The sequence below is a fragment of the Hyaena hyaena genome, unplaced genomic scaffold (assembly GCF_003009895.1).
Source record: "Hyaena hyaena isolate Hyena2069 unplaced genomic scaffold, ASM300989v1 scaffold_510, whole genome shotgun sequence".
Lineage (NCBI taxonomy): Eukaryota > Metazoa > Chordata > Mammalia > Carnivora > Hyaenidae > Hyaena > Hyaena hyaena.
Genome location: NW_024081141.1, coordinates 113830 through 125451, shown reverse-complemented (window position 1 = coordinate 125451; position 11622 = coordinate 113830). Strand labels below are relative to the sequence as shown.

The window sequence follows — 11622 nt, the reverse complement described above, 5'->3', positions numbered from 1 at the left end:
ATCCAGCCTCCACACTCCACGCCAGGGCGCCCTGAGCACCGGTCCTTGCCCGGCCGGGGCTCCGGCCCTTTGGAAAATCGAAACAGGAGGCTTCGTCCGGGGGGGTGGGAAATGCGGGGCGACCGGAAAGACAAGTTATTCTCCAGATTCCGTTTCCTGAGGAAGGGGTGGAGAGTTTAGTTCGCTTTGGGAGAAAGGCGATGGAGAAACGGAAAGAGCTCCTTAAAACATACCTCGTTCCTTATTTCGCGTTTCCCTTTCTTAAAAAATAAAAACCCCAAAAACAAGCTGGTTCCTCTTCCCCATTGAAAAATGCCCCCCCCCCATCTCATTCGCTCTGTAAAGGACACGTCTCTGGGTAGGATTTTGTCGCGTCTGGTGTCCTAGTTTCCCGTGTGATACGTGACTCCCCACAAACCCGCGGAGGCCCCGCAGACTCCCTCTTTCTCTCTGGGAATATTCCCTGTTTTAGTGGGGGGCAAGGTCAATTGGAAAGCGAGGGCCGCCGCGGCCTGCAGCAAAGCAGCCGAACCGACTCCAAGGCCAAAGCCTTCCAGCCCCTGAGACGGTGACCCAGGAGCCACCCACCCTGCAAAGGCCAGGCTGCGCTCCCGGGGTCTGGGGTCGGGAGCCGGTGCCTCTGGTCTCCGGCTTCCTCCTCCCCCGGATCCCTAGATCCGCTGCAAACCTCCTTTAGCCTCCTGAAGCAGTCCCGAAGTGATGGAGACCCTCTCTTTGGTCCCCTCCAGACACTGGAGGCTCCCCCCCTCCCCCCGCCAAACCCCACAGGGCACTTCAACTCAACCAGCTTTCATGAGCTGAGGTCCCGGAACTGAGCTCCCGGGCCAAGCCCGGCGAACCGGGACGCAGGAGAGCAGAAAGTTTAGTTCTCTTTGGGATTCCTTAACTTTTTCTCCCTTATCTCCGCCCACTGGAGCCCTCCCCACAAACTTCACCCCGCACGCATCCCAAGGGAAGAAGCGGGGCCGAGGGGCCAGGAGAGGAAAAGGAGAGGTGAAGAGAAGGAAGAGGTACCTGAATCGCGTCTTGACCTTTTACTTTGAATTTGACTGTTTTGAGCCCCGAGTTGCCTTGCTCTCTCGCTCTCTCTCTCTTGCTTTCCCCCCCTCCCCGCCCCACTTTCCCCAAGAGTTACAGGCTGGTGCCCGGGTAAACAAACCCCATTCTGCCTAGAATCTCCCCCCCCCCCCACCTTCCTCCACCCCTCTCTTGCCCCTGCTGCCCCGGGGGCGCTTCCTTTGTTCGCGGGGAAGGGCTCCGGCGCCCCTACCCCAAGGCGGCTGCTAGGTGGCGCTGTTACTCCACGCTGCGCGCTCCGCCTGCCGACAACTTGACCCCACTGACGTCACGGCCGTCTGAATCATCAAGGCCATTTTCAAATCCCATTGGTCTAGCCGTCACATGGTGAGGACCGAATGCGCGGATAATTATGGAGCTGATATTTCCCCCCCCCTCCCCTTCTTTTCCCTCCCGCCCCTCCAACCGCCCCCCCTCCCGGATGGGGAAAAAAAAAAAGATGTCAGCTCCTCCGCTGTAGTATTGCTCCTTAAAAACCCCTCTCTCTGAAAATGACATGCCCTCGCAATGTAACTCCGAACTCGTACGCTGAGCCCTTGGCTGCGCCCGGCGGAGGAGAGCGCTATAGCCGGAGCGCAGGCATGTATATGCAATCTGGGAGTGACTTCAACTGCGGGGTGATGAGGGGCTGCGGGCTCGCGCCCTCGCTCTCCAAGAGGGACGAGGGCAGCAGCCCCAACCTCGCCCTCAACACCTACCCGTCCTACCTCTCGCAGCTGGACTCCTGGGGCGACCCCAAAGCCACCTACCGCCTGGAACAACCTGTTGGCAGGCCGCTGTCCTCCTGTTCCTACCCACCTAGTGTCAAGGAGGAGAATGTCTGCTGCATGTACAGCGCAGAGAAGCGGGCGAAAAGTGGCCCCGAGGCAGCTCTCTACTCCCACCCCCTGCAGGAGTCCTGCCTCGGGGAGCACGAGGTGCCCGTGCCCAGCTACTACCGCGCCAGCCCGAGCTACTCCGCGCTGGACAAGCCGCCCCACTGTGCCGGGGCCAACGACTTCGAAGCCCCTTTTGAGCAGCGGGCCGGTCTCAACCCGCGCGCCGAACATCTGGAGTCGCCCCAGCTCGGGGGCAAAGTGAGTTTCCCCGAGACCCCCAAGTCCGACAGCCAGACCCCTAGCCCCAGTGAGATCAAGACCGAGCAGAGCCTGGCGGGCCCCAAAGGCAGCCCCTTGGAGAGCGAAAAGGAGCGGGCCCAAACCGCGGACTCCAGCCCGGACACCTCGGATAACGAAGCGAAAGGTAAGGCCGCCTGGGCCGCGGCCCGGCTGGGACGCTCGGGCACTTGGTCTTCGTGGCTGGGGCGGGGGCAAGGGGAGGGTTGGGCCGAGGAGGCCCTGGACGGCCCCGGGAATGCGATCCCGGCTTGCGACTCGTGTCTGCTGAGCGCCAGGCTGGTGGCGCGTCATTTGGCTAAGGAAGGTAAGCGGCGGAGTGGAGGGGCCGGGCCGGCAGCGGCCGTGGGCGCCGAGACCCGGGAGTCGTGCGCACCGCGGGCAGCCTGCAGGCGCCTTGTGCTGCCCAGGGCTGATGACGGCTCCCCGGCGCGTGCTGGCTGTGGTTTGCTTGCTCTACGGTGGTGACTGGGGGGCTGATGTCCCCCCATTCAGGTCAGAAGCTTGCAAAAAGCTTAAAATGGCGATCTTGGGCCAGGGACTAGGGAAGGCTTGAGAGAAGCGGGATTTCGCTTTACTGCGTTTTCCCAGTTGAAAATTGTTCCCTTCGAAGCGCGATTTGTTGTTTGTGAGTCTGATCTGTGCCTGCGGTTTGGGCTCCTGCAGTTTGGGCTCAGCCGGGGGGGGGGGGGGGGGCTCAGGCCTCGGGGCTGGGGCGGAAAGAGGTGGAGGTGAAGGGCTGACCGCCACATCCCTCCCTCCCCCAAACGCCTGGCCAGGGGTTAGCGTTGGGACAGGGCATTTGGGATGTTGCAAGTTCCTTTTTTGTCTCCCCTGTTATTTTTTTTTTCCTTTTCCTTTTTCTAGTTAAATTTAAAAAAAATTTTTTTTTCGTTGTTTTCCTAAAGCAGCTTACAAATGAGTGGTTGCGAAATTTCTGCGTGCGTGGCAAGCGGTTTTCTCCTGAAAGGGAATGTTGCTTTAGTTGGATTTCATTGTGATTTTGGTTGGAGAGAGAAAGCCTATCCAGAGTTCAAGCTCAGGGTTCAAGATTCATTTCTGCTGCAGGAACAGGGGGCCTCTAGGACCTTTCTCTGACACCTGGAGAAAGAATGTGGAGGAAATGGGAGCCGTGGAGGGAGCCTGAGGGGGCCGACTTGCCCTGAAAAGTTAAAGCAAAAACATCAGAAAAGGCCCAACGGGGAGGAGAGGAATAAACCTGTTTCCCATGGCACTGGCTCCTGGAGGCTGTATATAAGTGGGGCTCCTTGGGTGTAGACCAAGATGAAATACTGAGAGCTGAGCAGATTGGGGGCGGCCTGGATCTTATGGTGCTTTGTATATGGATGCGGCGCACACGCATGCCTGGCGGCGACCCGTGTCACACTCACACACACACACGCCTCTCGCATGCTTCGCACACACTCACGCATGCCCGCTCTCTCTCTCTCTCAAACACACACACACACACACACACACTGTTTTGGCAGGCAAGGGTAGAGTTTTACCCTCTTGGGTCTCCTCTGCAAAGGTGGCCTTGGCAAATCAGCCTATGGAGACCCCAGCTGGAGGAGGAGCGCGGGCGTGTTCATGAGGCTGAAGGAGAGAAGGAGGTACACACACGCACGAAGGCTTCCCTGTGGCACACGTGCAGCAGGAAAGTTTAATTTTGTGCCCTCTCCCCAAACCCTGAGCTTTGTTGGGACACAATTTTAGGAACGGAAAAGCTTCGTCCTAACCCCCACCAAAAGCAAAGTCAAGGTTAACAAGTCTACCTCCTAACTCGGACTGCCCCCATTTGGGTAGGCACCCCTTTCTCTCTTGCCCTCTCTACAGCAAACCTAAGCCCCTCCACCCCCAAGTAATCCTTCTAAGTCTGCACTTTGCCTGTGCCCTTCTTGCCTCCACCCCCCCCATATGGTGCCTTGACCAGGCCACAGCCAAGAGGGCTTTTGGCCAGACTTCCTCATTTGTAATTTCTCCCATCCCCCAAAACCTAACAACCCCAATAAGAAAATAAATAGGACAGGGTTAGATGTGGAGAGCCTCTAAACAGTTTGGCAAGAGGCTGCAGGTGCAGAGGCCAGAGCAGAATTAAGGACATTCAAATGTCTTAAACTACAGCCTCAAGTTTGCTTTTTTTTTTGTTTTTTGTTTTTTTTGTTTTTTGGTGCCTCTTGATTCCCGTAGGGCCCATGTCCCACTCCCCATCGAGATAAGAGAGAGGAATCTGGCAGTTTCATTTGGCAAAGCGGGGAGATAGAGCACAGAGCCAGCAGCAGAGTCCTTTGCTGGGTGCCCTTCTTGAGTGTCTGGACTCTGGGTTTTTCCCTAGAAAAGATGGCCAAGGTCTCTTCTGCTGCTTGAGGAGCAAGGCTGGTCCATCCCAGCAAGAATGTGTGCCAAGGAGAGAAGCTGTCAAGAAGATCATGAGAAAGACACCCTATGTCTGTAGCATCTCCTTATATAAATAGACACATGTGTCCATGTCTATGCGTGTGTGCATATGTGCAGCCATGTGTATCTCTACAGGAATTCACATGGACATAGAGCCATACATATCTCTAGAGACTAGGTGGAGATTTCCAGGAGGCTGCATTTCCTCAGGATATCTCTCTCCCTTGACCTTAGGTCCCATGGCTAGGGCAGTTGTCTGAGGACCCCTCAGCACGCCCCAGAGCCGTTGCCCCTGACCTCTGCCGCCTGCGCCAACAACCCTGCTTCGGCTACTCACACCTGGGGGCAATGGCCAGGAGAGGAAGAGCTGGCAACGGGAGATTGAAAGGGGCAGAGTTGCTCTGTGGCACTCCAGGTGGGAACAAGGGCTGGGGGTCTGGTGCAGGGACAGCTGCAGTGGCCTCTGGCCACAGAGACTAAGGCGACATCCCTCCACCGAGTTGAAAGGGGTCAAAGCTCTCTGGGAATTGCTCTAGGCAGCAGGGGGGACCCTGCAACCCAGTATGGGGCCTGGGAGGTGCTTTGCCTTCCAGTTAGATTTTTCCAGAACCGGAATGAAATGGGGGGGAGTGGGGGGTGCTGGTGACGTTGAGATCGCGTGCCAGGGTCAGGAAGCTGAGGGAGAGTGGGAGTACTCAGAATCTGTTAAGTCAAGGTGGATTGGGGTAATTTAATTCATAAATGCTCTGGAGGCAAGAAGTGTCTGTCTTTCCCCCCACGTAAGTCAGGACCCCCAGAGAAATTCTAAGAGCCCTGAGCCCAAGAGGACCCCACCAGCCAGGCCTGTGGGGGTGAAAACAGCCCCCCTGTGCTCCCTCAGCCGCCCCCACAGCAGGCTGGCAAGAGGCCGCAGCTTTCTGCGAGGGTTTGCCTCTTCAAGGGATACTTATGTAAATAATGTTATTTTTAACAGAGGAGATAAAGGCAGAAAACACCACAGGAAATTGGCTGACAGCAAAGAGCGGAAGGAAGAAGAGGTGCCCCTATACTAAACACCAGACGCTGGAATTGGAGAAAGAATTTCTGTTCAATATGTATTTGACTCGAGAGCGCCGCCTGGAGATTAGCAAGACCATTAACCTTACAGACAGACAAGTCAAAATCTGGTTTCAAAATCGCAGAATGAAACTCAAGAAAATGAACCGAGAGAATCGGATCCGGGAACTGACCTCCAATTTTAATTTCACCTGAGCGCTCGGCCTCCCCTCCCCCTCCCCCCTCTCCCCGCTCCTTCCTTTCCCCGCCCCTCCTCCCTTTGTGCCTGGTGGTATATTTTTTTTCCTCCCTGAGTATAAATGCAACGCGCCTGCAAAAAAGGCAAAGACCTCAGACTCTCCTTCCAAGGGACCTATGGTTCGTGCTGCGAAGATGCGTCCACCTAAAGCATGAGAAATGGGGTGCCGGGGCGTGGGGTGTGGTGCGCCCTCATAGACGAGGGTGGGAGTGTGGCTGGTGTGTGTGTCAACCCCTCACTCACCCACGCACTCACACACACCATCCTGTCCTCCATGCAAAGTTAAGGTCGAATCCACCCGATCATAGGGGGGGAAAGAGGGGAAAAAAATCAACCAGAGAAGGTCTGTAATCTCGCAGAGCACAGTCAGAATTGCTCCTTCCTCGCTGCATTTCCTCCTTAGGATAATAGACGTTTTGGAAAGTTCGGCTAGTGTTTGTGTGTTTGTCGTAGCGCCCAGCGCCTCCACCAAACCCTCTCCGTGTCTTTACCTCCCAGTTGCTCTGAGAATCTGCTTGAAGTCTCGTATTTGTACCGCTTTCTGCTTTTCTCCCTTCCTCCCAGCGCCCCCGCATCCCCCCGCCACCGACACCTCAGAAATTCCATCCAGAGGAATACAAAAACATTTAAAAATTTAAAATAGAACATAGTGAAGCAAAGACAGAATGCCCCCCCCCCCCAAATATCGCCCTGTCCCTGTCTGGGAGTTGTGTTATTTAAAGATATTCTGTATGTTGTATCTTTTGCATGTAGCTTCCTTAATGGAGAAGAAAATCCTAATAAATTTCCAGAATCGTAATCCTCAAATGGGTGGTTTTTTGTTTTTAAATGTTTTTTAGCAACACCCCCACCCCCAAAGAGGCTGAGTGTGTGGATGTGTGTGTTTTGTGTTTGACTCATCTCCTAGAGCCTTTCTAGAATGTCTCTTGGCGGGTTTAATGTAAGTGAGAGACCATAACGTTGATTTAAATATTATCCAGGTGACCACAATAAGTCAAGGTCATAAAACAGTAATGTCAGGACGGTCTTGGTGCGCGCGAGAGGTGGATTTTATGATCTGCAAATATAATGTGGTGCTGCAGTAAAAGATGCATTTAAAGGTGACTGGAGGAGGGAAAGAGGCAGAGAGCAAACTGCAATCTTAAGGAGCAGACGGATCTGATTGCCTGGGGTGCTGGGCCAGGCACACCCCACCGCTGCTGGGGGAACCCCAAGAGCCCCCCACCTATCCAAGGAGAGGAATAAACTTAACCGCCGGAGGGGGACGAGGAGCTCAGCCACCACCACCACACACACACCCCCCCCCCCCACAGCAGCAGCAGAAGCTCGGGCAGAGGCAGGAGGAGGAGGAGGCGGCGACAAGGTAAGAGAAGCGGTTTCTTGTTCTTCTCTTGGCGGCGGAGTGGGGACTAGTGGCGTCCCCAGGTGCCCGGCGTGCCGCGGGCACAACAGGGAGGAAGGTGTTTCGGGCGTCTGAGCGTGCTGAGAACCCAGGCTTGCCTTGTGGCCGCTCGCAGTGGAGGGCAGTGGCCGGGAGCTCCCTCTCCTCCCCTCCCCGACCCGCTGCCTTGGGGTTCGGCGGTTAGAGGGGTAAATTGGTGGTTTTTGGCTTCTTTCGCTACACGGGCACTTAGGGTCGCCTTGAGGTCGACACATGGGTCTAGATGTCGCTCAGTCTGGTCGTCGGCTGGGGGAAGCAGGGGGAGGGTGGGCTAGAGAGGGCTGGAGCTTGAAGCTTAGGTTTCCTGCTTTCTGCTGGTTTGGATGTAAGCCTTATTCAGGCTCTCGGTCCCCACGCTCCCGGCCGTGGGGCTTTGCCAGGCAAGTGGCCTGATTGGAAGAGGCTCTGGAGCACAGGCGCCTTGGTTCGGCCACCCATAGATGCAGGGGAGCGAAGCAGAGCAGGGAGAGGGAGAGGATCAGAGGGAATCCAGGAGGAGAGCACAGGAGAGCCAGATGGACAAGACAGGGGACCCAGCTCAAGAGTGGAAGGACCCTCCAGCCTCCCCCAGGGCCAGGGCCAGAGGCAGGGGAATAGCTCCACTGCGGTGCTGGGGGCGGGGCGGGGGTTTGGCGGCTGGAGGTCCCATTTCACCACAGTTTCCCTGAGCAATTTGCTTAGACCAGAAGCTGATGAGGCAGTCAGACCCCCTACCCACCCAGCCACCCAAAGTCTACTCTCTAGTCCTTAGGGAGGTTGTGGGGGCGGAAAGGGGGACGGGGCTGAATTTCTTCCTTCCCCAACCCCCTTCCCTTCTCCTCCCGAATCTCCCGCCCTGCTCGCTCAGCTGATCTGTGGCTTAGGTAGTTTCATGTTGTTGGGATTGAGTTTTGAACTCGGCAACAAGAAACTGCCTGAGTTACATCAGTCGGTTTTCGTCGAGGGCCCCAACCCACCTACCCCGCTCCTTCCCTCCCCAGTGGGACTGCCCCACAGCCCCCTCCCAGATAGGGCAAAATGGGTACAGACTGATGGGGGCAAGCTGTGAGTGGGGCCACAGGACAAGTCTGGAGAGCCCCGTTTTATACTGTCCACCCCTCAGCCTGTCCCAATCCCTGCGAGTGGGGGAGAGGAGTTTTTTCCTGCAGCTATTGTTTCCTGGGCCCAGCTGACGGAGACAGACAAAGAAAGTCTAGCCAATTCCAAAGAAATTCAGGAATTTGAGTAAGAGGTGGCCTGGAGGGCCAGCTCAGTTGGGTAGCTGGGTGGGGCAGGGTCAGTAGGAGAGAGGAGAGCACAGAAAGAGAAGGGATTCTCTGGAAGGGCTAGTTTCTCTCACCTGCCACCTCCAAGGACAAAAATCTGGCTGTGGTCGGCTAGGGCTTGAGCTTCCCCTTAGAAAAGTGGGGTGACTGATGGGGGGGGTCCCAAGAGTTGGGGAACTCTGAGCGCCAGCTCTACCACCTCCCCTTCCCTTTCTACAGTTCCATCCCCAGTGAGAAAGGGCATATATTTAGGGTGTTAGTAGGTTAGAGGAAAGCCATCAAGTCCAAGTAGAAACCTCCCCCCCCCACACACACCCTACTGGGAAACATCAGGGCAGGAACCTGGCTCTAGTGTCCGTTTAGCTGTCCCATAGGCCTGGGTCTGTTGTGTCTGTGGCTGTCAGGCAGCTGCCTGTCTTCGCGCTGTGTGGAAATGCCTGGGTGAATGAGGATGCCAGCGCCCACCATTGCCATATTGTTGGGAAGGTTGTTGGCTGATGCCAGGGGGAGGAGGGGAGGATAACGGAGTAAGGGAGAATCTGGGCAATGTGAAACTTTGCAACGCTTCTTTCCCTCCTTTCTCCACCTGGTTCCTCCATCCTGGCCCTGGTTGCTAGAGAGAAAGCCCTCAAAAAAAAAAAAAAAAAAAAAAAAAGGCTTCTCTGCCCGCAGAGAAAAATGGGGCGGGGGGGGGATCGGGGAGAATGGGGAGATACACCCCCGCTCTCAGAGAGACTGGGAAAGAGAATGCCAAAAGGAAAAGCACAGGCTGTTGGTTCTCTTACTTTGGAATTAGTATGGTTATTAACACATTCTCAACTTGGAGACAGGAATAAAATTGTGTCCTGTCACAAAATATCTACTTGGAGTTCTATATTCTTACAGTGGTCTGCTGGGGGGATGTATCTACCCTTGTATGGGTGTGAGTCTCTGTTTCTGTATCTCTGGCTCCTCCAGGCACTCTCAAATCCCAAGTATATTTTTATGTGAATACTTCATGTATTTTCCTCTCTCTCTCTCTCATACAAAGAGATTTCCTCTGACCCCAGGGAGGCTAGAGGAGAAAATGGGATAGAGCCTTTCTTCTCCCTAGACCCCCCCTCGAATCCTCCCTAGAATTTGTTAGTCTGTCTTTCTGTCTGTCCCCCAGCCCTTTGTGGGGGAAAATAATCTCTCCCCTTGAAGGAAAATGCTCAAATCTCTCTATGGCTCCCGGGGAAATAGGGAGGTTTTCAGAGAGGAAGGCCAGCTGGTGCGAGGCAGGCAGGGGCTCCCCTGGTTTGGGAGACCTTAGCAGCCTCTGAGTTTTCAAGCTGTCAGAATCACAGGGCCAGTTGGAGTGAAGGGAGTCCCAGGCAGGGGCGGGGTGCTCAGGAGTGCCTGGCTTGGGGAGACCGTCCCTCATGGGCCGAAATTCACCAATGAACGACTTTTGCGCTTTGGGTCTCTCTCTGCCCCCATTTCCGTTTCGAAGCTGGTGGGCTTATAGGGGGGTAGCCACAGAGCCATGAGTCTGGGGTGTCCCCCTCCCCAGATCTTGGGGAATGGGGCGAGTTCTCACCCGGCCAAGGTGAGGGCCAGCCTGGTGGCCAGAGTCCACCCCGGGGCCCTGGGACTGTAGATTATGGCTAAGGCGATGGTGGTTATTTATTCGCTTCGCTGGAAGGGAGTCTTCAGAAGAAACAGCGTGAAGAGGAGGGAAAAAATTATCTCTCTCGTCTGCGGATATTAAGATGGATTTTTATTTCTTAAAGGACCCTCCCCGCCGAGAGCGCATAAGCGTAAACTTAATATATGCTCCGCAGCCCAACTCCAGAAATCGCAATAAAAGTTAAAACCTCCCCTACTGGTTTTTTTTAATTATGATATGGGAAAGAGGAGCAGGATTTATAGAGCTGAACTCTCGGCGTGTGAGTGTTTAAGACTTGCGGGAGACGGAGGAAAACGCAAGAGCTCGCCAAGGAGAGAGCCTTGGTCTCTGAGATAATCTCGCGGGCTGCGGGGGCTCGGGCTTCGCCCGGCGGATCTTCTGTAGCCTCCCTGGGACCTCGGCTCCCGGTTCCCCCGGCACCCTCCGCCCAGGCCCACGGCCTTGCCTCGGCTCGGAGATGCAGCCTTTCTCGGGAACAGGTGAAGGGCAGCAGCGGCTGGGGACTGGGGTCTGCGGCTGAGAGCGTCAGGGCACTGGGCTTTTGTGTGGGTCCCGTGCAGGGGAGGAGGTCTGCAGTCCCGGGCAGGGCCGTGGGCCGCGTGTGGCCCGGCGGGCGCCTTGGCTAGGAGCGGGTGTCCGGGCCCGGCGCGAGAGCACGGACAAGGTGGATGGTGTGTGGACTTTGGCCGCAGACGGAGCAGAGCGGGCTCCCGGGCGGAGGCCAGCCTCGAGGCGGGCAACCGGATGTTGAGTCTGTAGGAAGGACCTTGAGGTCTGTTTGGTGTTTGGGCTGCCGGGGGGCGGCGGCCCAGAGTGTGGAGCGCGCTGTGCGAGGGGCGCGGCGGGCCGCGTGGGCGAGGCAGCAGGCCGCGCACACCTCTGCAGCTGCACGGCCGCGTCCAGGGCGTCTGATCAGAGGCCGGCCGGTGGTCAGAGCTTGGAAAATAAAAGCGGTTGAGGGTCTTTCTTTCTTTCTTTTCCACATAAGAGATCCTTTTCTCTCTCTCTCTCTCTCTCTTTCGGAGATACCTGGATTTGGTCCAGAACAGGTTGCCCGCGGGAGGGCCCCGCGAGCGGCAGCGCGCGAGGGAGGGAGAGAGGGAGGGAGGGCGAGGAAGAGGGAGGGAGGGAAAGGAGGGCGGGCAGCGGCGGCTGCGGTGGCCGGGGCTTCCCTCCCCCGGCGGGAGGCGGCTGCCCTGCATCTGTGGCCGTGGGGAGCCGAGGAGCAGGTAACGAAGGCGCTTCCCGAGGCGGGATTGGACCAAGCCAGCGGGACCGAGTCTTCCGGGTCTCTGCCCAACGCCCTGGAGGGGAGAGAAGGTAGGGAGATCGGCGCCCGCCCGGCCTGGCAGAGAGGCCTC

General features: G+C 56.5%; 1 protein-coding gene across 1 annotated transcript; it reads left to right on the top strand.

Annotated features, from left to right (window-relative positions):
• Window positions 1-1589: 1589 nt before the first annotated feature.
• On the top strand, window positions 1590-5941 carry HOXC10 (homeobox C10). The gene is made up of 2 exons (XM_039255116.1): window positions 1590-2340; window positions 5584-5941. The coding sequence occupies exons 1-2, from the start codon at window positions 1590-1592 to the stop codon at window positions 5859-5861; spliced, it is 1029 nt and encodes a 342-aa protein (XP_039111047.1). The 3' UTR covers window positions 5862-5941.
• The last annotated feature ends 5681 nt before the right edge of the window (window positions 5942-11622 follow it).